This window comes from Choloepus didactylus, chromosome 18, assembly GCF_015220235.1.
Source record: "Choloepus didactylus isolate mChoDid1 chromosome 18, mChoDid1.pri, whole genome shotgun sequence".
NCBI classification, from domain to species: Eukaryota; Metazoa; Chordata; class Mammalia; order Pilosa; family Megalonychidae; genus Choloepus; species Choloepus didactylus.
The window spans coordinates 56,872,319-56,900,170 of record NC_051324.1 but is presented as its reverse complement, the minus strand read 5'-3'; the positions used below and the strand labels follow the sequence as shown (position 1 = coordinate 56,900,170).

Genomic DNA, 27,852 nt, shown 5'->3' with positions numbered 1-27,852 from the left:
ATGGTGGTGGCAGCAGGAAGAAGGATCAGCCCCACATTTTCTAAGAGTGGCCCCGTCAGCCCATGGCACCTCCGTAACCAGCGCTTACCCACGCCAACCGAAGGCCTCCCACCTTCCACCCCCTCCGGCCTCCCACCCTTCCTCCCAACTGCCGGCCGCCTGCTCCATCCCCACCCCGGCTCTGACAAGAGTTGGGAAGCTTTGGCCTTAGCCTAAGTCGAATCCCCCGCCAATGCACTCTCTACCTGTGTGACCGCAAGCAATTTACTTCAATTTTCTAAGCTTGTTTTCACATCTATAAAATGGTTTTCATAAATCCCTCTCAGGATTGCTATGAAGATTAGAGGGAATATTATAAAAATTCCCAGTACCACCCCCTTGAGGAGCAGGGGAAAAACACGGAAATGTTGGGCATCCCCACCTGGGTTATTACTGATATGCTCACAAACATTGAGGACTGACAATTTAGAAGACCGAGCCCTCAATCTTGGGGCTTACCCTTATGGAGCCTGTTACTGCAAAGGAGAGGCTAAGCCTACTTATAATTGTGCCTAAGAGTCTCCCCCAGAGAACCTCTTTGTTGCTCAGATGTGGCCTCTCTCTGTAGCTAAGACAACTTGGCAGGTGAACTCACTGCCCTACCCCCTTGTGGGATCTGACTCCCAGGGGTGTAAATCTCCCTGGCAACGCTGTATATGACTCCCAGAGATGAGCCTGGACCAGCATCGTGGGATTGAGAAAATCTTCTTGACCAAATGGGGGATGCAAAATGAAATGAAATAAAGTTTCAGTGGCTGAGAGATTTCAAATGGAGTCAAGAGGTCATTCTGAGAGGTTATTCTTATGCACTGTATAGAAATCCCTCTTAAGTTTTTAGTGTATTGGAATAGGTAGAAGGAAATACCTGAAACTGTCAAATAGCATCCCAGTAGACTTGATTCCTGAAGACAACTGTGTAACTATGTAACTTACATGTTGTGATGGTGTGCTTGTAAAGCCTTGTGGCTCACACTCCCTTTATCCAGTGTATGCATGGATGAGTAGAAAAAATGGGAACAGAAACTAAATGAAAGATAGGGTGGGGGGGTGGAATGATTTGGGAGTTCTTTTACTTTTATATTTTATTCTTATTTTTATTCTTTTTGGTGTAAGGAAAATGTTCAAAAATTGATCGGGGTGATAAATGCATAACTATAAGATGGTACTGTGAACAGTTGATTGTATGGTATGTGAATATACCTCAGTAAAACTGAATTTAGAAAATAAAAATCCCAGTACTTAGTTTCCTCTCCTTATAATGATTGCAACATCTCCTGATTAAGATTGTTTTACATCTTCCCCATGCGTCAGACATGCCCAAGGCACAGAATATGAGAGCTGAAGATCAAGCCAAGATCTGCCCCTCATTGGATTGATGGAGAAAGAAATCCAGAGCAGTCTGATGACAGAGCTGCCCTGAAACTCCTGCCTTCCAACTCACATTCCAGTAAATTTCTCCTGATACCTCCCTGCCCTGTTGACTATTTTCCTACTGGGAACACAATGAGCTTGTTCATCAGGGGACTCTGTTTTCGGCTTTGAAATGCTCAGCCATCATCTCTTTGAACGTCACCTCAGCCCCATTCTTTCCAGTCCCCTGTTCTGGGACTCCTGTTAGACCCCGCTTGACGCTTTCTATCTTGTCCTCCAAGTTTTCCATTTCTTGCTCATATGCCTCATCCCGTCTCTTTTCCTCTTGATCCCCTGTGCCAGGAGATCTCCCCAGCTGTGTCTTTTAAGGTCCAATTCCTCTGATTCTCAGTCATTACTTCACCTGTCCACCAAGGTTTTCATTTTTCTAAGTTAAAAACTGCATTTTTCATTTCTACCATCTGTGTTTCTTTTTTTCAAAGCTCCTGTGTTTTCATAAAAACTTATTCTTGTTTTACGGATTCTTTTTCCTTCTCTTAGCTCTGTATTTTAAGCCCCTTTCAGATTGCTCTGGTCTCTTCCTCAGGTGTGGCCTGCCCCATTTCCTGTGTCTGTGGTTTAACACAGGAGCCAAACCATGCAGATTTGAGTGCTAGCTAACTGTGTGACCATGAGCAAGCTCCTCTCTCTGCCTCCATTTCCTCATCTGTGAAATGGGACTGTGGATCGTAGTTCCTGTTGCATGGGTTTATTGTGAATATTCATATGCTAACAGCCCTCATATGGGCCCCAGCACCTGGAAAGTGCTCAGTGAGGGACTGGGTATTATCCTTCACAGCACTGGCATTCCTCTTGGACTTGGCAATCTTGACCTACGAGCCATCTTCAGTGAGAATAGCCTTCCTCAGGTCTCCTGCCTGCATCAGTTTGTGAAGATGTCCCCAAGACCAGTTTCATGTTTGCTTCCTCTTTGAGAGGAAGCCATTTATCCCCAAGAGGGTGTCGCCTATCCCCAAGAAGTCACCAACACTTGCAGCTCTTTGGTCACGGGTACACTTTGACCCCCACATAGGCCCCAAGACTTCAGCCCCCACTCTCTGGGCAGGTCCTCTCTTTGTTTCTAACATCAGGAGATCCTCCTTTCTTGCTTTCCAGCTCAGTTCTATCGTTTGCATTTTCAGAACTATATATTTTATCAAGCAAGTTTGAAGCAGGAGGGAGGATTTCCTTGTGAGCTCAGTGGATGAGCTTAACCAGAAAAATTTCCTTGTGTTTTAAATATTTTTTGAGCACAACAGACCAAATTTTGAGGGTTATTTGGTCAGTTTCTCTGTTTATGGTGTTAGCTCATGTGGGGTGGGGAGAGTGTGGAGATGTGGTGGATCTGGGCTGCGAAGGGTGAGTAATGGGGTCATGGGTGTAGAAGAAAGCATATCTAAGGACGGAATCCCCAAGGTAAGACAGACATGGTTGTTCTCCCCAACCAGATGTGTCAGGTTCCTGGGGAATCACCAAGGGCTAGTGTAGAGCTGGGGTCTTGCAGATGGTACTCAAACCAGGCTCGGGACTCATGGACAGGCCCCCTGAATGGAAGGTGCCAGCCACAGCCTCCAAACTGGGCTGGGCTGACCACATCTCTCCATGCCTCATGTAGCCTTCCTGCTACCTTGTGTGCCTTCCCCTGAATGCAAAATCAAGGGTCAGGTTCTCCCTGGATGTGGTGGTTTGAAGCTGTATGTACCCCAGAAACACATGTTCTTAAATTTAATCTATTTCTGTGGGGTGTGAACCGATTGTGAGTAAGACCTTTTGATGCGGCTACTTCAGTTCAGACACAATCCTCATTCAGGATGGGTCTTGATCCTCTTACTGGAGTCCTTTATATATGAAATAAATACAGAGAGGGAGAAAGCCTCAGAAACAAGAAGCTGAAATAAACAAAATCAGGAAGAGAAGGGAGAGACCAGCAGACACCACTATGTGCCTTGCCATGTGGGAGAGGAGCCAAGGATCACCAGCAGCCAGTCCTCAGGAAGAAAGCATCACCCTGATGATGTCTTCATTTGGACATTTTCACAGACTCTAACTGTAAGCAAATAAATTCCTGTTGTTTAAGCCAAACCATTTCATGGTATTTGCTGGAACAGTCCAGGAAACTAAAACGGATTTTGGTACCAGGAGAGTGGGATGCTGCTTTTGCAAATACCAAAAATGTGGAAACAGCGGAATTGGGTTATGGAGAAAGATTGGAAAAATTGTGAGGCACTTAATAGAAAAGGCCTACATTGCTTTGAAGAGATGTAGAAATATGACCACTGAAGGTACTTCTGATGAGGCCTTGGAAGAAACTGATGAATATGTTATTGGAAATGGGAGGCAAGGCTATCATTTTAAAGTGGCAAAGAATTTGGTCAATCAAGTCCTGATGTTGGATGGAAGGCAGAATTTGAAAGTGATGAATCTGAATATTTAGCGGAGGAAATTTCCAAGCTAAATGTGGAACGTGCAGCCTGGCTTCTCCTTGCAGGTTATAGTAAAATGAGAGCAGAAAGGGATATGCTGAGAACTGAACTCCTGGGCACAGAGAAACCAGAAATTGATGGTTTGGAAAAATTCTGAGCTTCTGGAAAGTGAGTCCCCAGAATATAGTGCTCCGTGTGAGGGTTTAACAGAGCATGGATCCAGTCGGCCATTTCAGCGCAAGTCAGGATTGAGAATGCTATTATCCAGGAAGAATCTGTGGAAAGTTCTTTTGTCTGATAGTTTGGACCCCTGTGTACTACATGCAAAACTGACTGAGTTATTGTGAGATCTGCATGAATGGAACCACTGCCGGGCTGGACTAAAAGGGAAAGAAAAAGGATAGATTGAAGGAAAAACCACTTCAAGGACATGGAAGCTGAGGTCTGGATGGAAGACGTCTTTTCAGCCGAAGAGAGTGAGCACACCCATGTGTGTGGAAAGGGTGTGCCTGCCCCAGGGCTTGGGGAGGGCAGGCCTTCCCCCCCATTGCTCAGGAAGAGTGTGACCACCCCAATGTTCTAAGATGTTCGAGCTTCTGCCCCAGAGATTGTGGAGAGACTGGCTGCCACCCCACTGTCCTGAGAGGGTGGAGCCTGTACCCCAGCGTTTGTGAGGAGCCTGGTCAACACCCCGATACTTGAAGAGTGTGGAGTCTTCACCCCACTGTTCCAGGACAGCATGGCTGCTGGGCAAGCACTTGGAAAGGGTGGAGCTGCTGCTCCATTAGGTCCAGAGGACAAAACATCCTTCCATAGATGATTCTCAGACCATGAAATCTAATGGAGCATGCCCTGCAGGGTTTCGGAATTATTTGGTACATGTGGCCCCTGTTTTCCTTCCAATTACTCCCGATGGGAATTCCTGTCCTTCCGTTGTATATTGGGAGCAGATAACTTGTTCTCTAGATTTCACAGATTAGCAGATGGAGGGGAATGTGCCCCAAGACAGACCACACATATAACAACCATGAGGAGACTTTGTACTAAGCATTGCTACTTAAGTGATTTAAGGCTTTGGGGATATTATGACGGAATGAATGTATTTTGCATGTAGAAAGAACATGTCTTTTGGGGGTCCAGAGGGTGGAGTGTGGTGGCTTGAAGCTGTAGGTACCTCAGAAAAACATGTTCTTAAATCTAATTCATTCCTGTAGGTGTGGGCCCATTGTGAGGAGAACATTTGATGAGGCTACTTCAGTCAAGGTGCAGCCCACCTCATTCAGGATGGGTCTTAATCCTATTACTGGAGTCCTTCGTAAATGGAATGGATACAAAGAGAGAAGGAGAAACACTGGAAGCAGGAAGACGTAAGCAATGAAACTGGGAAGAGATGGGAGAGACCAGCAGATGCCGCGTGCCTTGGTATGCGGCAGAAGGACTGAGCATCACTGGCAGCCAGTCTTCAGGAAGAAAGCATCGCCTTGATGCCTCGATTTAGACATTTTCACAGACTCTAACCGTAAGTGAATAAATTCCCATTGTTTAAGCAGAACCGTTCCATGGCATTTTCTGGAGAAGCCTAAGAAACTAAAATACTGGAGAAATGGGAAAGGGGGAGAGGAAGGGAGGAAGGGCCCTGCACAACTCTAGTAATGATCACAGGTGTGAAAGAGAAAATGCGACCATAGAAGGTTAAGTCAGGAGAACATGGAAAAATGCCACCAAAATGGCAGAGTAGGGGACTTCAGGTGTCAATCCCTCCACCAAAGCAACCACCAAATTGGAAAAAGCTATCAGAATCAACTATGTTGGAACTAAGACACTAAAAGCAACCAGGAGATTGCATGATGAAGGAAGAGGCTGCCAAAATTAGACATTTAAAAAAATCTCTGCTGGTCACTGGCTGACCACAGAGGTAATGGAACAGAAAGCGTGATGGCCACACACACAAGGAAGACAGTCGCAAAAATAGTCTTGGAAAGTCACTAAACAAACATATGACTACAGCCCTCAAAAAGAAAAAATCAGCAATCTCTTAGGAGGGGGTGAATCTGATGTCCAGAGGTACTGCACTGTAATATTCAAAATTTCCAGTTCTCAACAAAAAAATAAAGCATACAAAGAAAATAGGAAAAACTCACAGGTGATAAAAAAGGATTTGACAGAAACATCTCCGAGGAGATTCAGACATTGGAATTATTAGTCAAAGATGCTAAATCAACTATCATAAATAGCTCAATGAGCTAAAGGAAAGCATAAGCAAAGAACTAAAGAAATCCAGGAGGACAATGTATGAACAAATAGAGAATGTCCATAAAGAGATAGAAATTATAAAACTTGGAAGTAAATTTAACCAAGGAAGCACAAGACTTGTACACTGAAAACTACTAAAATTGCTGAAGGAAACTAAACACCCAAATAAATGGAAAGATACCCTGTATCCCTAGATTGGAAGACTTAATATTGTTAAAATGGTAATACTATCCAAAGTGATCTACAGCTTCAATGCAATGCCTATCAAAATCCTCATGGCGGACTCGGGCAAGATGGCGGCATAGAGAGGAGTGGAAGCTAAGTAGTCCCCCTGGAACAACTACAAAAAAACAGAAACAACCAGTAAATAATCCAGAATAACTGCGGGGGGACAAACAAGACCATCCATTCATCATACACCAACCTGAATTGGGAGGAATGCCCGAGAACACAGCATAAAATCTGTAAGTAAAACCTGCGGAACCAGGTCGGGAGACCCCCTCCCCCATAGCCCAAGCTGCGGAGCCCCGTGGTGCCAGAGAGAAGCTCTCTCCCAGCAAGCGAATACAGCTCAGCTGAGCTCCAACTGGGGTTTTAAGTAGCGAGTGTGAACTGCTCACTACAGGTACACAGCCCCAAAAAACAGACAGAGGCTTTGGGTGACGACTGACCTGGGAGAGCCGGAGGGTTGCCTTGGACTGGGTCTGAAGGGGACTATCTGTTTCTTTTTTGGCTCAGTGGAGAAAGCCCCAGTCATTTTCAGTTTCCAGGGCTGTGACTCTGGGAAGGGTGGAGACACCACAAGCAGAGAGCGAGACCATTGAAATGCTAATGACCTCCACCTGAGGGGTCTGTCTTCTCTAGGAGGAAAGGGGTGGGGCCCTTTCCATTCAGAACCAGACCCCAGAGCCTGGGGGAACACGGCCATACCTCCTCACACCAGTCAAGAATTATAGGCTAACAGGCGTCACCTGCTGGGCAGAAAAGCACAGTGACCTGAGGCATCAAAGGATGGAGCAATTTTCTAAGACACACCCGCAGGGAAACCAGATACTGCATATTTCTTCCCTCTGGGACCTGAGCCTGTTCTGGTCTGGGAAAACCTGATTTGGATAACCAAGGAAACCATGCCTAGACAACAGAAAATTACAACCTACAGTAAGAAAAACAAAGTTATGGCCCAGTCAAAGGAACAAATGTACACTTCAACTGAGATACAGGAATTTAAACAACTAATGCTAAATCAATTCAAAAAGTTTAGAGAAGATATTGCAAAAGAGATAGAGGCTGTAAAGGAAGCACTGGACATGTATACGGCAGAAATCAAAAGTTCAAAAAACCTACTAGTAGAATCTATGGAAATGAAAGGCACAACACAAGAGATGAAAGACACAATGGAAACATACAACAGCAGATCTCAAGAGGCAGAAGAAAACACCCAGGAACTGGAGAACAAAACACCTGAAAGCCTACACGCAAAGGAGCAGATGGAGAAAAGGATGAAAAAATATGAGCAACGTCTCCGGGAACTCAAGGATGAAACAAAGCACAATAATGTACGTATCATTGGTGTCCCAGAAGGAGAAGAGAAGGGAAAGGGGGCAGAAGCAATAATAGAGGAAATAATTAATGAAAATTTCCCATCTCTTATGAAAGACATAAAATTACAGATCCAAGAAGCACAGCGTACTCCAAACAGAAGAGATATGAAGAGGCCTACGCCAAGACACTTAATAATCGGATTATCAAATGTCAAAGACAAAGAGAGAATCCTGAAAGCAGCAAGAGAAAAGCAATCCATTACATACAAAGGAGGCTTAATAAGACTATGTGCGGATCTCTCAGCAGAAACCATGGAGCAAGAAGGAAGTGGTGTGATATATTTAAGATACTGAAAGAGAAAAACCACCAACCAAGTATCCTATATCCAGCAAAGCTGTCCTTCAAATATGAGGGAGAGCTCAAAATATTTTCTGACAAACAGACAATGAGAGACTTTGTGAACAAGACACCTGCCCTACAGGAAATACTAAAGGGAGCACTACAGGGTGATAGAAGACAGGAGTGTGTGGTTTGGAACACAATTTTGGGAGATGGTAGCACAACAATGTAAGTACACTGAACAAAGGTAACTATGAATACGGTTGAGAGAGGAAGGTGGGGAGCATGTGAGACACCACAAGAAAGGAGGAAAGATAAAGACTGGGACTGTGTAACTTGGTGAAATCTAGAGTATTCAACAATTGTGATAAAATGTACAAATATGTTCTTTTACGAGGGAGAACAAGCAAATGTCAACCTTGCAAGGTGTTAAAAACGGGGAGGCATTGGGGGAGGGATGCAATCAGCATAAACTAGAGACTGTAACTAATAGAATCATTGTATTATGCTTCCTTTAATGTAACAAAGTTGATATACCAAGGTGAATGCAGATAAGAGGAGGGGATAGGGGAGGCATGTTAGACACTTGACATTGGTGGTATTGTCTGATTCTTTATTCTACTTTGATTTAAGGTTATTTTTCCTTTTGCTGCTTCCTAGCTGTCATTTTTTTTGTTTCCTCTTTCTTTTGCCTCTCTACCTTCTTTGACTCTCCCTCCTGCCTTGTGGAAGAAATGTAGATGCTCTTGCTTAGTATGAGCAGAATGTTCAATTAGGATGAACTTAAATGTTTGGAAATGAACAGGGGTGTTGGTAGCAAGATGTGAGAATAACTAACAGCACCGAATGGTGTGTGAATGAGGTGGAAAGGGGAAGCTCAGAGTCATATATGTCACCAGAAGGAAAGTTGGAGGTCAAAAGATGGAAATGTATAAAACTGAATCCTATGGTGGGCAATGTCCATGATCAACTGTACAAATACTAGAAATTGCTTCCATGAACCAGAACAAATGTATGACAATACAATTAGAAGTTAATAATAGAGGGGCATATAGGGAAGAACTATATACCTATTACAAACTATATACTACAGTTAGTAGTATTTCAACATTTTTCCATAAACAGTAACAAACGTACTATATCAATACTAGGAGTCAACAATTGAGGGGGGTTGGTTAGGGATAGGGGATGTTTAGAGTTTCCTTTTCTTTTTTTCTTTTTTCATCTTTCACTTTATTTCTTGTCTGGAGTAATGAAAAGTTTCTAAAAATTGAACAAAAATTAAATGTGATGGATGCACAGCTGTATGAGGGTACCCAGGGGCAAGTGATTGTACACTTTGGATCTTTGGATAATTGTATGGTATCTGAACAATCTCAATAAAAATGAAAAAAAAAATCCTCATGGCTTTTTTTTTGCAGAAATAGAAAAAAACCATACTATTTTGGCTATTTCAGGGGAACTCAAAAAGCCAAAACAATGTTGAAAAAGAAGAACAAAGTTGGGAGGATGCACACTTCCTCAAAATTTACTGCAAAACGACAATAATCAAAACAGTATGATACTGACATGTGGACTGACACATAAACCAATGGAATAGAATTGAGAGTCCAGAAATAAACCCTCACAAATATAGGTTAATTGGTTTTTAACAAGGGTGTCAAAACTATTCAATGATGGAAAGAACAGTATCTTCAACAAGTTGTGCTTGGAACATGCAAAAGATACAGTTGGACCCTTACCTTACATCATAAATATACAAAAGCTAACTCAAAATGGATTAAAGGCCTAAATTTAAGAGATAAAGTTATAAAACTCTTAGAAGTAAATATAGGGGCAAATCTACATGACTTTTGATTTAGAATTGGCAATGGTTTCTTTAATATGACACCAAAAGCACAGGCAACAAAAGAAAACATAGATAAATTGGACTTTATCAAAAGGCAACTGTTCTAGTTTGCTAATGCTGCCGGAATGCAAAACACCAGAAGTGGATCGGGTTTTATAAAGGGGGTTTATTTGGTTACACAGTTACAGTCTTAAGGCCATAAAGTGTCCAAGGTAACACATCAGCAATCGGGTACCTGCACTGGAGGATGGCCAATGGCATCCAGAAAACCTCTGTTAGCTGGGAAGGTACATGGCTGGCATCTGCTCCAAAGTTCTGGTTTCAAAATGGCTTTCTCCCAGGATGTTCCTCTCTAGGCTGCAGTTCCTCAAAATTGTCACTCTTAGTTGCACTTGGGGTATTTGTCCTCTCTTAGCTTCTCCGGAGCAAGAGTCTGCTTTCAACAGCCGTCTTCAAACTCTCATCTGCAGCTCCTGTGCTTTCTTCAAAGTGTCCCTCTTGGCTGTAGCTCCTCTTCAAAATGTCACTCTCAGCTACGCTGAGTTCCTTCTGTTGGTCAGCTCATTTATATGGCTCCACTGATCAAGGCCCATCCTGAATGGGCGGGCCAGCACCTCCATGGAAATTATCCCAAGTCATTAACCACAGTTGGGTGGGGCACATTCCATGGAAACACTCAAAGAATTACAATCTAATTAACACTGATACGTCTGCCCACACAAGATTACATCAAAGATAATGGCATTTGGGGGGACATAATATATTCAAACCAGCACAGCAACCCACAAAACAAAAGAAAATATTTGGAAGCCACATATCTGATAAGAGTTTTATATCCAGATTATATAAAGAACTCCTATAGTTCAACAACAAAAAAACAAACAACCCAATTAAAAATAAGCAAAGGACTTGAATAGACATTTCTCCAGAGAAGATATGCAAATGGCCAATAAGCACAAGAAAAGATGTTCAACATCATGAGTCATTAGAAAAATTGCAGATCAAAACCCCTCTAGGATGGCTATTATTGTTAAAATAGAAAATAACAAGTGTTGGTGAGGATATGGACATATTGGAACCCTCAGGCATTGCTATTGGGAATGTAAAATGGTGCAGCTGCTTTGAAAAATGGTTTGACAATTCCTCAAAATGTTAAACATAGAATTACCATATGACCCAGCAAGGCCACTTCTAGGCATATACTCCAAGATTTGAAAACAGGCACTTAGATACTTGTGCACCGATGTTCATTGTTCACAGTAGCCAAAAGATGGAAACAATTCAAGTGTCCATACTCAGATAAATGTGGTATGTACATGCTATAGGAATTTCCTAGGGCCGCTGTAGAAAAGTACCACAAACTGGGTGCTTAAAACAACAGAAATTTACTGTCTCACTGTTCTGGAGACTAGAAATCCTGATCAAGGTCTAGGCAGGGTCACGGTCCCTCTGAAGTCTGTGGGGTTCTGGGGGTGGCTTGCCAGCAATCCAGGGTGTTCTTTGGCTTGTGGCATAACTCGGTATCTGCCTCCATCACGTGGCTGTCTTCTCTCTCTGTGTCCAAATTTCCTCTCCTTATAAGGACACTGGTCATACTAGATTAGGACCACCCTAGTCCTCATCTTAATAACATCTTCAAAGGTCCTACTTCTAAATAGAATCACATTCACAAAACTGGGAATTAGGACTTGAAAATATATATATATTTGGGGATGGGGAGCACAATTCAATCCATAACACATACAATGGAAAATTACTTGACCATAAAAGGAATGAAGTTCTGATCCATGCTACAAAATGGATGAAGTTTGAAAACATTATGCTAAGTGAATCAGATACAGAAGGATAAATATTGTATGATACCACTTACATGAAGCATCTAGAGTAAGCAAAGTCATACAGATGGAAAGATTAGAGGTTACCAGGAGCTGAAGGGAAGGGGACTGGGGAGTTATTGCTTAATGAGTACAGAGTTTCTGTTTGATGTGATGAAAAAGTTCTGGAAATAGTGGTGATGGTTGCACATCATGAATGTACTTAATGTCATTAAATTGTACACTTAAAAATGTTTGAGATGACAAATTTTGTTATGTATATTATACCACAATTTCTAAAACAATAAAAAAAGAAGGATGTAGAAAGAGAACTGTGCTTCCAGAGGCCAGAGACCCATAGATGTTGCTTCCACCCACCCATCCATCCATCCATCCATCCATCCGTCTATCCATCTATCTGTCTCACCCACCTGTGCTTAGAGATGATCCCAGACTGTGGAGGGAGGGGTATCATCAATGCCTGGCTGTTCCAGTTTGCTAATGCTGCCATTATGCAAAATACCAGAAATGGATTGGCCTTTATAAAGGGGGTTTATTTGGTTATAAAATTGCAGTCTTAAGGCCATAAAATGTCCAAGGAAAGGCATCAACAACAGGGTACCTTCACTGGAGGACAGACATTGGCATCCAGAAAACCTCTGTTAGCTCAGAAGGCACGTGGTTGGTGTCCTCTTGCTCCCAAGTTACGTTTCAAAACGGCAGTCTCCAAAATGTTGCTCTTGGGACGTTTTGTCCTCTTAGCTGTAGCTCTTCCTTCAGTCTGTGTGTTTTGTCCTCTCTTAGCTGTAGCTCTTCCTTCTGTCTGTGAACACTTTTATAGGACTCCAGTGATTCAATTAAGACCCACCCTGAATGGGTGGGGTAACACCGCCATGGAAATTATCCACTCAAAGGTCTCAGTTGATTGAGTCACAGCTCCATGGAAACACTCAATCAAAGGATTCCAACCTAATCAACACTAAAATGTCTGCCCCCACAAGATTGCATCAAAGAACATGGTGTTTGGGGGGGACATAATACATACAAACTGGGACACTGGCCATAGTCTAAGAAGGGCTCCAACCCCTGGGAGAAGTGACCCAGTGGGGTGGAGCAAGCTCTGGTCTAAAAGTCAAGAGCTTGGATTCTCCTCTTGGCTCTGCCACTAACTAGCTGTGTGAACCAGGGCATCTGGCTTGACTAGTCTGGACCTCAGTCTCCTCACCTGTAAAATGGAGACCGTTGGACCAGAAGGTGTGTGGGGGCTTTCCAATTCTGACATTCCATGGCTGATCCTTTGGCCTTGATGTCATAATATGGAGCCTGTTCCTGATTGGCCAATAGGCTCACACAGCTCTGCTGTTCTCTTGGTCATGGGCACAAGATGGACTCACCCTGGACCTTCCCTACTTGTGCTCCTCTGTTATGGTCAGCTCTTGCCATGGCTCAGGACCGATGGTGCTCAGAGCGCAGGTGGGACTAGGGCCCGAGGACGTATGGGACCAGTCAAGGGAGCTGGACAGGGGCAGATTCCTCCCAGGACAACAGGATGCCCATCTCTTTCCTGACAGATAACTTCTACAATGAGAGCACGGCAAAGGCATTCCTGAAGTATTATGATCAAACAGCCCAGATTGTGTGGAACCAATTCATGGAGGCCACGTGGAACTATGTCACCAACATCACCAAGAAAAACCGGGGGCAGATGGTGTGGTACCGCCTCCACCCTAGCCCCTCCTCCTCTTGCTTTTCTTAGGGGTCTTGAGTAGATGGTGTCTCTTGCCCAGAACCAGAGGCAAAAGAGAAGCCCCAAAGTATATGCTAAAGCAGGCTGCAAGCTCCAGGCTTCTTGATGGCCCCCTAAACTCTCTCTAGGGCAAGAATCCCTTGCTTCTTTCCCCTTGTAAACCTCACCCCCATGCTTTTAGGGACCCAGGCTCCCTCCCTTCTCCCTCTTAACAATCTTCAATGATTCTTAACCTGTAGAGTGGGCTTGAGAAGTGGGGTGAGAGCCATGTCCCTGGAGTTCAACTGGGGGCCCGTGCCCCTCTCCAACTTCCATGACAAAAGTGGTGACCCTCCTTCCCAGCTGCTTAAGGACATGGAGAGATCCAAGCACATGCTGTACTTTGGCACCCGAGCCCGTATGTTTAACATCTCCAAACTCCAGGACCCGGCCGTGAAGCGCATGCTGAGTAAGCTGCAGGACATAGACAAGGCAGCCCTGCCTGAGGACGAGCTCCGGGAGGTGATGCACGGAGCCCCCCGGCCTCCAGGCACACGCTCCCCTGCCCCGGGGTGGGCAGGGAGGGCCCTGTGGGGGAGACAGAGTGTCTGGGGCAGGAGGGAGGTTGGAGGGTCAGGGCCAGAGCTTCCTCTGGGGAAGGAGGTAACCAGAGGCTGGCAGGAAGGTGCTGCAGCCAGGCCCACCTCTCCGGCGAGGGTGGGGCTAGCGTGGGGGGTGGGTCCGAGAGAGCGGGCCTGCCCTGGGTGACACCTGCCCCCCCAGTACAATAGGCTCCTGGCCTACATGGAGACAACGTACAGTATGGGCCAGGCCTGCCTGAAGGAGGGGCCCTGCCTGCCCCTGGAACCCGGTGAGCAGCCTGGGGTCCACCCCATCCCCAGCCACCTGTCCCTTCCGTGGACCTCCCCATCCCCATTCCTTTCCTCCCGCTACTGCACTCCCTTGTTGGCAGGGTGGAGGGAGGCTCTGGGGTGGCCAGGGCGAGAAGACAGGCAGGAGCAGGGGCCCCATCTTGGATCCTTTCCCAAGCACAGACCTTGAAGAACTGATGGCCACCTCCAGGGACGAGAAGGAGCTGGCATGGGCGTGGCAGAGCTGGCGGGATGCCGTGGGCCGCCAGCTCCGCAACACCTTCGAGAGCTATGTGCAGCTCAGCAACAAGGCCGCTCAGATCAACGGTGAGGCCCTCCCCTTTCCTGCCTGGCCTGAGCAGACTGGCACTGCACAAGTCTCAGAGTGACACCTGGGAAGAGATGAAGCAAAATCTGCAAAGAAGAAGGGGCTCTGGAGATTGGAACCATGAGCCTTGCAGTGGCTTTGAGCACCTACTATGTGCAGGGCACTGGGGAAAAGTCAGACAAGGCACCTACTCTCACCAGGCTTACAGTCACTTGGGGGAGTCACACAAGATTCAAATAAACACACATATCCAATTACCACCTGGGATGAGTGCTGAGAAGGAAGGGGTTGCTGAGAGAAGCAGGAGAGGCTGCTCTGGATGATGGTCAGGAAAAGTCTCGCTGACATTTCTTTACCTGAAGTCCTGGAAGATGAAAATGAATCAGGCAAGAGAGAAGGAAAAGAGCATCGCTTCTGCAACAGAAGGGAGCCAGGGTTTTGGAGGACATGAGAAAGCCAGCGTGGCCGAAAGGTTATGGGGGAGGTGGGGGCTCCAGCTGAGGTGAGAGAGGTGGCAGGGCCTGGCTGGCAAGAAGCGCAGAGGATGGACTTTGCTAAGTGCTTTTCCATCCCTGATCTGATCTGACATGAAACAATAGCCCTGAGAGGTATTCCCATTTTGCAGATGAAGATACCGAAGGTCAGGAAGGTTAGATGGCTTTCCTAGAAGTTTCCGGCGCCCCCTGCCGGCTAGGCCAGGGCTGAAAGGGAGTGGGGTGGGGATGGTGAGCACCTGGTTGAGTCCCATCTCCTGTCCTAGGTTACCAAGACATGGGGGCCTTGTGGCGCTCAAGGTATGAGTCTGATAAACTGGTGGAAGTCCTGGAGCAACTCTACCAAGAACTGAAGCCACTGTACCTGAACCTGCACGCCTACGTGCGTCGCACCCTGTACAGCTTCTATGGGCCCGAGGTCATCGACCTGAAGGGGCCCATCCCAGCCCACCTCCTGGGTAAAGGCCCAGCTGGAGGCAGAGGTGGGGCGGGGCAGGGGCAGGGGTGGGCCTTGAAGCAGGTGCTCAGGATGGGGAGAGAGCCGTCTCGCCGCCTCTTAGCCCTTCCGCTCCCCTTCCAGGAAACATGTGGGCTCAGTCCTGGGTCAACATCTTAGACCTGGCCTTGCCCTTCCCAAAGAAGCCCCTCGAGGACATCACGAAGATCATGAAAATCCAGGTCAGTGCTGGACTTCTGTCTGCCCTGCCCCCTCTATGCCCCAAGGGCCAACAGAATGGGGCCCGATGCACCCCCTCCCTCCCTCCCAGCACTGGAAGACCGACAAAATGTTCCATGAGGCTGAAAAGTTCTTCTCCTCTCTGGGGATGCTGGCTACCCCACTCGAGTTCTGGAACAGTTCGATGCTGGAGAAGCCGACCGATGGACGGGAGGTGGTATGCCAGTCCTCCGCCTGGGACTTCTACAACGGCAAGGACTTCAGGTGCTCCTGCTGGGCCAGCACCACAGCCCCAGCCCCTTCTGTCCTTCCTCTGCTCCTCCCATTTGCCATTGGTCTGCCAGTCTTAGGAGATGGGCAGGGGAGCAGGGGACAGGGATGGGAGCCAGGATCAGAGGAGAGGTGAATGGCAGGGGTGAAGGGCCTGGTCGCTGGTCAACTTGGGGGCCTGGAATGAGAAAGGGCAGCACCAAGGCCCTTCTGGAGTTGAGTAGAGAAGTCTCCCACCCTGCCAGGGCATCCCCATGCTCCTTGACCCCTGCCCTTTAACCCTAGGATAAAGAAGTGCACCGAGGTGACCATAGAAGACCTGCTCTCCATCTTCCACCAGATGGGCCATATCCAGTACTTCTTGCAGTACAAGAACCTCTCTATGATCTTCCGCGCAGGCGCCAACCCAGCCTTCGAAGAGGCCGTGGGGTCAGTGATCACCCTCTCGGTCTCCTCCCATAAGCACCTGGTCAACAGAGGCTTGCTCAGCATCCAGAACCAGGACGCAGGTGATGGGGGCCGAAAGGACAGTAGGGAGGGTGGCCTGAACCACCCTGCAGCTTGGACTGAGTGGGATGGGAGCTCTCTGAGCAAACCTGGAGGGATCATGAACCCGGGAGCTGCCCCCTGACTGTCCTGGTCCCACCCCCAGAGGACGAGGTCAATTACCTGATGGGCATTGCCCTGGACAAGATTGCCTTCATCCCCTTTGGCTACCTGGTGGACGTGTTTCGCTGGAAGGTCTTTGATGGCACCATCCATAGGGAACTCTACAACCAGGAGTGGTGGAACCTCAGGTGGGGAGGACCGCTGCCCCATCTCCACCCCACGCCCCTGTCCCTGAATCCTTGGGTCTCCTCCTGGTGTGGACAAGGCTTTCAGCCTCAAGGGAACAGCTCACAGCCGTAGGCTATGGAGCCTCTGCTCTCTCCTGTGAGTGCGGAGCTGGGCGTGCCACGCTGGTGACCTGGAGCCTGGGGAAGCCCCAGGGCAGGGTTGGCTGTTGGCTGTTGGCTGTCACATGCATCTGTGCTGTCATGAATGGAGCAGTGTGGCCAGTCATGGGACCTCATTTTAAATCGGGCACCAGCACTGAGCAGGTCTCTTAACCTGTCTGAACCTCAGCCTCCTTGTCTGTGAAAAAGATATCCTGGTTCCTGGTAGTGGCCCCACCTGCTCCCTGGGTAGCTGGGAAGCTCACATGGTGGTCGCAACTGGACTTCTCCAAGAAGACAGCACCGGCCCCCAGGCAGGGCCCTTCCACTCCTCCCCTCCCTTTCTATTCCTGCAAGAGGGAGTGGGGCCGGGAGAAGGGGTGTTCAGGGGCCTGAATTCGTTCCGCCTTGTGGAAAGAGACTTGGGAGACAGGCAGGCTCACTGCGCCCCTTCCCCCTGCCCCCAAAACCCAGGCATGTCTGCCTCTGGTTTAGCAGCCCCAGTCATGTCTGATGTCAGGACTGGCGGCCAATGGACCCCACCAGTGGTCAGGCAGCAGAACTCTTGGGTGTCCTCATCCGTAAAATGGGAATAATAGTAGTACTACTCCGTTTTCTCCTTAGTGCTCCTTAGTAGATGAAATGACCTTGTTTATTGGTCTATAATCTCTCCCCCATTATTAGGATGCAAGCTCCACCAAGGCAAGGACTTTGCCTTCTCATTCCATCCTGTGTTTGCAGAGACCAGGAGGGTGGGACCCCCCAAAAGTGTTGAATGAGCAGGAGCAAATACCTGAAGAGCTCAGCACAGCTCCTAGCAAAGAGGAAGTGCTCGGTCAACGTTAGCTGCTGCTATTATTTTAGCCTCACTCCCAATGTCGCGTGTCTTCAACGCATTCATTTAATCAATGAAAATGCATTGAGTCCATGCCAGGTCTGGTTTTGGTGGATGTCCAAGGGCTTCAAAGAGGAAAAGGCGCCAAGGACCCTATCAGGCAGCTCTAACAAGCCCTGGTTTTTCTTCCTGCCAGGTTGAAGTACCAGGGCCTGTGCCCCCCAGTTCCTCGGACAGAGGATGACTTTGATCCAGGCGCCAAGTATCACGTTGCCGCCGGCGTGCCCTACATACGGTAAAGGTCCAGGCCCTGTTGACAGAGCCAGCTTCAGGAGTTTGGGGTGGCAGGTGCGTGGGGACTGATCTGAGGGTTTCCAGGAAGGTCTTTGTTCCCAACATTCCCCCAAACCCTGCCCATCTCCACCGATCAGGCTGTACACCTTTCTGGGAACTGAGCCCTGGAATCTCTCAGGCTTCTACACCAGATCCTCTGAGGAAGGCAGGACTGATGGGAAGATCCCAAATCATTTCCACTGGCACCTAGAAGGGGCAGGAAAGAGGGAGGCAAAGGCTGATGTGCCTGTTGGTTCGGAAGGCTGCAGGAGGAGAGCCTTTTGGTATTTTAGGGCCCGTCCAAGGCAGGACTTTGCCTGAGAAGCCGCAGGGTGGCGGAGCTGTGCTTGGCCAAGGGAAGCCCTGTCCTTCACCAGGGCTGTGACTGCAGACATGGGCCATTGCCTGTCATGTCCCTGCATGTCAGAGCCACCCAGCTCCAGGGGCTCCAGGCTTCCCACCCCCAATCCCCACTCCCCAGTCTGTCCTCACGTTCCTCTGCCCAGGTACTTCCTCAGCTTAGTTCTCCAGTTCCAGTTCCATGAAGCACTGTGCAAGGCCTCAGGCCACGAGGGTCCACTGCACCGGTGTAACATCTATAATTCTAAAATTGCTGGGAAGATGCTGGGGTGAGTGCCCTCCTCCCTCATGTGTCCTGAGTTCCCACTCCCTTCCTGGCTGCATTCCTGTCCCAGACCCCCTCTCCATAGCTGGCCACCCTGGGCACACTGAGCAGAGCTTCACTGAGCTTATATTCTAGCAGAAGTTCCTCTTCATGTTAGACTCCAGTATTTCCTACATTAAGGGAAGCCCATTAAGTGTAGCCCTGTGGTCAGGGAGACTGTTTAGCTCTTCCTGCTAACACACACATGTGAACACAAGCATACACACACACACACACCAGCAAATCAAAACATCCCAGATGAGAAGCCAGTACTGGAGTCGTGCTTCATCTTCAGTCTTCCGGCTGAATCTTCTTATTCTTTCCTTGAAAGGTGCTTTCCTATCCTCTCAGCAGCATCTGAAACTGCTCTGGGTGCATTCTGCTTTTCCCACCTCTTCTCAGAGGTGCCCAATCTGGTTCCCAGATTGGTTTCCCACCAGCCACTTGTCATGCTTCTGGATAGCATGTGGTCCACCTTGACCACCATCTTTTTCCTGTACATAGTATCTAGCCCAGACTTTCCAAGGCTGTCTCTGTGAAGTTGGCTTCCAGTCCTGAAGCAAGCCTGGAAAGAGGAGGCTGAGGCTGAGCCAAAGGCATGAAGCATTTACCACCATAGTCTGAGTTCCCAGATGGTAGCACTCACGGTGTTTCATTTTAGTAGCTCGTAACTTTGCAAAGTGGATATTATTCTCCACATTTTACAAATGAAACTAAAGCTAAGAGAGATGACATGATTGTAGATCACTCACCTGGCAAGGGGCAAGGCCATGATTTGAACCCAGAACTGACTCCAGAACATATTGTCTCTCACCCAGTTGCCTCCCATCAGTCAAATGATACAGGCCCTGGGGAAGTTAGACTCAGGGCTCCTGGTTCCAAGATCAGGGCTCGAACCACGGAGCTGCACAGCCACTTGCTGACTTGGTCCTTTACCTCAATGAATTTCAACGATTTCAGTAGTTCCATTCCCAAAATTGGTCAAGGTCATCTTAAGTTATATTTCCATCTCCTAGAGGATTAACAATGCCACACCATTTAGTATCCTTTGCCAATCTGATGAGCATATTTGTGATTCCATCATGTAGTCAGTCGGTAACCACCAGGCCAGTTGAGGTTGTGGGACAGGTCTCCTGGACTTTGCTTTTCCATTCTTTCACCCCACAGGGGTTTGTCTGAGCCAGCTACCCAGAGTTAAGCTTTCCTGAATGTGTTGAACGTAAGAGCACCTCACTGCTCTCTGTATTCCCATCTCTGGCTGCCCATCATTTATTCACTTATTAAACATTTACTTGCACATGTGAGGACTAGCCTTCCCTGGGTATAAAGTCCAGCAGGGGGCCATGGGCCATGGGATAAATAAATAACCATAATACAAGAAAGGATTTGATGCAGAAAGAAAGGGCTTGGGTGAAAATGCAGAGAGGATGGGGAGATTGTGCTGGGAGAGCAAGGAGGGAGCTCTATCCCTAAACGCAGGTGTACAAGAAATAGCAGATGTCATTATTTTCTTTACATCAACTCACTTTTAACTCGGAACCTTCATCCCATCGAGTTGGCAGGACACTTGACCTCAGTCATTCTTACCACTCCCCCCCACCCCCACCAGGGTGAGCAAGGCCCCTGGGGTCTGACTTGGCAGCAAAGCAGGTGGAGGCCCTGCCAGTCATCACTCATCCAGATCCACGGTCAGAGACCATGAATTCCAGGCTAAGGACTTGGGAACACCATTTTCTGGGCAGTGGGTAGAGAAGAGGTTTCTGTGAAGGGGGATTTCCTGGGTGTTGGGGAGGCTGACTTGACTTCAGTGTGGAAAAGGCTGTGGAGAGGAGAACAGAGTGGAGTATTTGGTGCTCGATGGCAGGGAGGGCAGGGAATTCTTAGCTGCTCTTCTTTTGCCTAATGCATCTTTTTTGTTGTTGTCTTAAATTTATTTTTCCTTTTAACTGATGAGAGTTGTGCAAGCTTATTCTATTTTTAAATAATTTATTTAAATTGTGGTAAAATATGCATAACATAAAAATCATTTTAACTGTTTTAATTGGACAGTTCTTAGACCTTAAGTACATTGACAATACTGTGTAATTCTCAACACTATCAATTTCCAGACTACTTTTATTGTCCTAAACCAATACTCTCACTCATTGGCAATAATTTCCCTGTCTTCCCTCCTCCCACCCCTGGTACCCACTAATTTTCTTTTTAAATCTGAGATAGCTTCTGCTTTCTGTCTCTATGAATTTTTTTTTTCTAAGAATTTCATATAAGAGAAATCATATAATACTTGTCCTTCTGTGTCTGGATATTTCATTCAACATAATGTCTTCAAGTTTCATCCATGTTATAGCATGTACCCACACTTCACTTCTTTTTATGGCTGCATAATATTCCATTGCATGGATATACCACATTTTTTTATTCATTTGTCTGTTGATGAACGCTTGGGTTGCTTCTACCTTTTGACTATTGTGAATGAAGCTGGGATGAACATTGATATACAAATGTCCATCTGAGACCCTGCTTTCAATTCTTTTGGAAATACACCTAGAGATGGGAATTGCAGGGTCCAATGGTAATTCTACATTTAACTTTCTGAGGAACTGCCAAACTGTTTTCCACAGTGGCTGCATCATTTTACATTCTCACCCACAACGACAAAGTTCCTATTACTCCACATCCTCACCAGATTTGTTATTTTCAGCTTTTTAAATAATAGCCATCTGGTGTGGGTCTGAAGTGATATCTTATTGTAGTTTTAATTTGCAATTATTTAATGGCTACTGATGTTGAGCATATTTATATATATATTTTGGCCATTTGAATATCTTCTTTGAGAAATGTATTCAAATCCTTGGCCAATTTTTTAATTGGGCTGTTCGTCTTTTTGTCATTGAGTTGTAGGAGTTCTTTATATATTCTGGATATTAAACCCTTATCAGACATATGATCTTAAAATAGCAACTTAGTTTAACTAGTACCAACCTAGTTTCAGTAGTATACGAACTCTCTACTCCTACTCTTACAGATCTCCATCCCTCTACCTTTATATCATTATTGGCTCAGATTACGTCTTTATACATTGTAATCCCATTAACGAAGATTTAAAATGTTGTTTTACACATTTGCCTATAAAGTCATATAGGGGGAAAAAGCAGTTATAAGCTAAAAGTACAATAATACAGGATTTTATATTTAGCTAAGTAGTTACTTTTACCAAAGTTCTTTATTTCCCTTGTGGCTTCTAGTTACTGTCTAGTGTTCTTTTATTTCAGCCTGAAGGACTCCCTTTAGCATTTCTTGTAGGGCAAGTCTTCTAGTAGTGATTGCTTTCACTTTTTGTTTATCTGTAAATGTCTTAATTTTTCCTTCATTTTTGAAAGAGAATTTTGCTGGATATAGAATTCTTAGTTGACAGTTTCTTCTTTAAGGACTTTAAATATTCTGTCCCATTGTTTCATGATCTCCATGATTTCTGATGAGAAATCTGTTGTCAGTCTTACCAGGGATCCCTCATATGTGACAAGTCATTTCTCTCTTGCTGCTTTCAAAAGCCTCTGTCTTTGGATTTTGACAATTTCACCATGTTGTATCTTGGTGTGGATATCTTAGAGTCTATCTTTCTTGGAGTTTATTGAGCATCCTGGATGTGTATATTCATTCCTTTCATCATATTTGGGAAAGTTTCAGCCATTAATTCTTCAAAATACTTTTTTCTGCTCCTTTCTTTCTTTCTTGCCCTTCTGGGACTCCAATGAGGCATATGTTGGTATGCTCGATGGTATCCCAAAGGTCCCTCAGACTGTTCATTTTTCTTCGTTTTTTCTTTCTGCCACTCACATGGAAAATTTCGATTGTCTTTTCTTCTTGTTCCTCTCTTTTTCCTGTTCAAATCTGCCGTTGAATTCATCTAATGGGTTTTTTATTTCAATTACTGTACTTTGATCTCCAAAATTTCTGTTTGGTTCCTTTTTATAATTTCCATCTATTTATTTTGTTCACATAATATTTTCCTAATTTCTTTTACCCATTTGTGTATGGATTCTTTTTGGACATATTTAAGATAATTTATTTAAAGTCTTTGACTAATAGTTCCAGTGTATGAGCTTCCTCAGGGATTGTTTCTGGCAAATTCTTTTTTTTTCTTTTCTGTGAATGGGCCATATTTTCCTGTTTCTTTGCATGTTTTGTAATTTTTTTTTTGAGACCTGGCCCTTCTGAGTAGCATGTTATTGTAACTCTGGAAATCAAGTTCTTCCACTCCTCTGGGATTGCTAGTGGTTTTGTTCTGTTTGTTCTTGTTGATGTGGGCAGGAGCTGCCAGTCTGGGACTTTTCCATACTATTTTGCTCCCACATGAAGAATGAAAAGAGAAAAGAGAAAAAAAGAAAAAGATATTGCCTCTATAAGATTCCTCTGCCAGTCTTACCACTCTTACCTGAGGGGGGTTGGAATAACAGCTGCCCTCAGAGCTGGCTCCCAGCAATCTGAAATAGCTGATCAAAAGCAATGATCAGCAATCAGAACACCCCCCCACTCCAGGTTTTCTAGGACTGGGTCCTTGTAGCCCACCCTGGCACTAGCAAACTGTATGAGGAGCCCAGGCTGCAGTCCCCACTGCTGCCTGCCATATGGCTGGGGGATGAGGATGGTTGCCGCTGCACAGAGGGTGAAATTCACCTATAATTTACCACAATTTACCAACCTCCTCCTTCAGGTCTTCCCTGGATGCTGTACAGCATTCCACTAGACTCCAGAGTTTCAAAATAGTTGATTCAGACAGTTCCCGTCAGTTCAATAGTTGTTTTGGCAGAGGGACTGATTCCTGGAGCTTCCTATGCTGCTATCTTCTCACAATCCTCCCTTGCCTAATATATCTTAACATTTGCTTTTGCTACTTTTGACTCATCCTCCTAAATGTGGTTGCCCTGGACCAAGCTCTGGGCTGGTTCTGCTGGGAAGGGACAGTCTAACTGGACCTGATACAAGCCTCCAAATGCCTGCTTCACTCACCAGTAGCAGTGGACCTGACCTTGTCCTTGGGGCATCTTGCTGCAACCTTGGCACTGCAGGCATCTGGGAGCACCTGGTTGTCCCACCTGCAGCCCTCTGGTCTCACATGCTGTCCATGTGAACTGTCAGCCAGGCTTTAGTCAAACATCCTGTCCTACCCAACCTGAAGGACTATTTCTAAATAGGTAGATTTTCAGTGGCTAAAATTTACCCCCACTAGGTCTTTCCTTTTTTTCCCAGGACCTGGCATCTGATACAATTCTCCTGCCTATAGTTAGCTGTGGTGTTTTCTTTTTTAAATCTTGGCTTTTCTTCTACATTTCTCTAGGATCTTAACTACATTATTTCCCAGTGGTTTCTGCCAAGGATTCACTAGTCTTTAACTTCCCCTTCTCATTCTTACCCAGCTGTCTATTAAGTGATGTGTATGTCTTTGGAACCTGCAAAGCCCTATTTCACCGTCATTATGCAACTTAGGTAAAGTCAGGTATTAATGGGGTCCATGTTACTGGTGAGGAAACCAAGAGACTAGGAGAAGCTGATGGTCCCATAAGTAGCACACTGCTGGGTCTTGAACCTGGATCCCTCTATTCCATCCCCCACACTCTGACTCCTGGGCTTCCAGCCTCACCTCTCTGCTGGTTGGATCGGGAAACAGGTTGACAAGGACCATTTGCCGACTGCTGCCATGCAGGGGCACTTGGAGTGGAGGAGCCTGGAGCCCTGGCTTCAACACCCCCTGTATCCATTAAGGCTTGACCCCTGCCATCGAGTAATGGATGCGTGTTGAAATGGAGCTGACATTTTCCCCATCCCTGAATGCTGCGTACCAAGCATATCCCACATGCATCATCTCTCTAAACCTCCCAAACTTTCCCTGTGGGACCAGAAAGGACTGAAAGTCTGTCTCCACCTATTGACATTGGGAAGCAGTGCCTCAAGATTTATGCCTATTTAAGTCCAGGAGAATAGTAATAATGCAGTAATAATAATAAAAACAACAACAACAACAACTAACAACTAATATATATTGCCTGTCTACTATGCTCTGACTATGGAGCTTGTTTAATCATCACAACTACCCTATGAGATAGGGGCTGTTATAATTTCCATTTTACAGATTCGGAAACTGAGGCTCAGAAAAGTTAAATTACTTGTCCAAAGTCCCACATAGCTATTAAGTGACAGAGTTAGGATTCAAATCAAGGCCAATCTTCTTTCAAAGTTTGTGATTTTATCCACTATGCTGAGCTCTGTAAGAAAAGTCTGGCAAGCAAAGCCCTGGGCCTGGGGTTAGAAGTGCCAAGGGGTCACTGATGACCCCACACAGCCTCACAGCTGTATCCACTCTCCCAGGGATGCCCTAAAGCTGGGCTCGAGCAAGCCCTGGCCAGAGGTTCTAAAGAATCTGACTGGGCAGTCTGAGATGTCTACAAAGGCCTTCGTAAGCTACTTCAAGCCCCTCACAAATTGGCTGGTCACCGAAAATGTGCGGCGGGGGGAGACCCTGGGATGGCCAGACTTCAGCTGCAGCTTTGAAGGTTTGATAATCTGACCCTGATCCCAGCTCTGGTCCAGCCCCAGGCCCCAGCCTGGGCCAGCCCCTACACAAGCCCAGCCTCGACTCCTGTCCCATCTATGACCTGGCTAGAACCAGCACAGCCCTGCTGTGACCCTGCCCATACTGACCCTGTTGCAGACTCAGCCAAGTCCTCAGCCCCTGCCCCAGCCCCTGGCTCAGTTGCTTCTTTGGTCACTGGCTTATCAGCTAGACTTGTAGGCTGGCATCTGACCACATGTCAGCCTTTGCCTCCTGGCTCATGGAATGTAGTCACTCCTGGGCTATTTGTGCCCATCTCCTCCTCCTTTTCCTTCTGCTCCTGTTTCTCACCCTCCTTCCAGGGCAATGCCCACACCTTGGGCTTGATTAATAGGTGTCTGAAGATGAGGAAGAGGGAAACTGAGAACCCTCTCCTCAGTCCCACTCTTCTAAAAGCCTCCCATGTCTTCCACAGAAAAAGAGAAGAACAGGGTGGCATTCCTGGGTCAGGAGGTGGAACGCAACCAGGCCAACACTGGGCAATGGCTGCTGCTGGTCCTGAGCATCATCCTGAGCCTGGTGGTCCTGATGCTGGCCTACAGGCTGTACTCCCAGAGCCAAATGTCACTGCCCCCAGAAAGCCAGGCCAGCTTCCTGGGCATACCCATGGAGGCCCACAAGGCTATCCAAGGCCAGTGGCTGCTGCTGGGCCTCTGCCTCATTCTGCTACTAAGCTCAATCAGCTTGACCATCAGGGTTTCCACACAGCACAAGAAGGAGCCTCAGTTGGAGACAGCTGAATGGTGGAGCTTAGAGTAGACACTAGTGAGACAGGTAAGGCTAGGGAACAGGGGGAGGGTGGCCAAGCCAGAGAGGGCTGGGGAATGGGAGGAGTCTGCATGCATAGTGCCCAAACTGCAGTTGGGTGCAGCTGTGACAGAGTGGGGTACATGTGAGGTTGTAATTGTGTGTTTGTGAACTCATGTATGCAAGGCCATCTGCACAGGCAACTGACTGTGTGTGCCCTGGGTTCCAGGCCAATCCCTTTTCCCCAGGTGCTTAGGAACCACAGTTTTGGTAAGCCAGTGGCTGCGTCCCTCCAAACTAGCCCCCACCCAATTCTCTCCCAAATCTGGTTCTTCACACAGCTTTGCTTTCTTCAGGAGCCCCGGCTGTGAGGCTAGGCTGGGCTGCAGTGCCTGAGGATTCTCCGCTGTGGCTAGAGAAAGGACACTGCTCCAGCCCCCTTATAAAATATATTCAGGTAGAATTGGACATTCCTTTACAAATCATTGGTGCCCAGTTCATGAGCACTGTGCTCTGTACACTAGCTGAGACATCTCTCTGCTGTTCCTCTGGTCCTCCCTGTGTCCCAAATCTCCTTGTCAGCTGCCTGAGATGCAAGTAGCCTCACAAACAGCCCCACAGCCCTACCTGCTCCAGCCCAGGCCCTCCTAAGTGGAGACAGTGGGTAGCTGGGCACCAAGCCAGGCCTGATTAATGATTGACTTCTTTAATATTTAAACAAAGCTCATCTCCAGCCACTCCATTCCAGAGATGGCCTGTTCAACACACATACCTGCTGCCTGGTCTGTTGCCCTGGGGAGAGAAGCATAGGGCAAACAATACCTTTCTAGGCTCAGTGGAGGGGGGTGGCAGGGAGGAGAGAGCTGTAGGATGACATTTGGGAAGTGAGTGCTCCAGGGATAATCCTGGGATTGAAGGGGGAGGCCTTTGCCCCTGTCCTTCATAGCCCTTTTCTCTTCAGCATGAGTCTGCCTGCCATGGGCATGCCACACCCAATACTTGGGAACTTACCAAGTCTGGACTCTGGACTGAGGCTCCAGAGTCTCCTGGGGAGCCTGGGGGTCAGTGTCTATCAGATTTTGGAAGGCCTGAAGTAAGGTAGCATCACAGCCAGTACCCCCACTGAAGGAACACAAGGGTTGCAGTTGAGCAGATGGAAGGGTGAGCAAAAGATGAGACCTGCTCCCTCTAGATTTAAGATCTGAGTCCAGAAGTCAAGGGTTCAGGGGACAGAAGTACAAGGCTGAGACCTCCCTGGACAATACCCCTGCCCAGGTTTCAAGATTCAGGAGATCTTCTTGAGTCCTGGCTGAGCCCAAGCACTGCCTGCTCCAGCCCCTGGCTCCATAGCACCCTCATTTGATGTCACTGCTCTTGCTTTGCTGTGTTGTAATATCCTTATCTGTCCCCATTACTAGATGTTAACTCTATAAGGGCAGGACACATGTCAGGAGCAAGTCCCTATTTACCACCAGTAGCCAGCACACACTGTGGCCCAGAGTGGGACTTGGAGAGTGTTTGAATGAGTGAGTAAGTGAATGAATGCACATTCCATTGCCCAAGTCCCTCCCCAGAGCTCAGTACCGTGTGCACTGAGCCCATGAGAAATAGCTCCACCTTTCCTCCACAGCCAGCCTGTCCGCCCCACACACACAGGGGCAGCCAGGACACCTCTTCCCCACCCAGGAGGCCA

The 27,852-nt window shown here is 46.9% G+C and overlaps 1 protein-coding gene across 1 annotated transcript; it reads left to right on the top strand.

Annotated features, from left to right (window-relative positions):
* LOC119514793 (angiotensin-converting enzyme-like protein Ace3) lies at positions 1 to 27,852 on the top strand. Its single transcript, XM_037810517.1, has 16 exons — positions 1 to 190; positions 13,014 to 13,142; positions 13,241 to 13,377; positions 13,759 to 13,917; positions 14,179 to 14,266; positions 14,451 to 14,594; positions 15,356 to 15,547; positions 15,670 to 15,767; positions 15,857 to 16,029; positions 16,321 to 16,544; positions 16,688 to 16,832; positions 18,002 to 18,100; positions 18,645 to 18,767; positions 25,169 to 25,353; positions 25,828 to 26,186; positions 27,790 to 27,852. The coding sequence occupies exons 1-15, from the start codon at positions 1 to 3 to the stop codon at positions 26,169 to 26,171; spliced, it is 2,430 nt and encodes an 809-aa protein (XP_037666445.1). The 3' UTR covers positions 26,172 to 26,186; positions 27,790 to 27,852.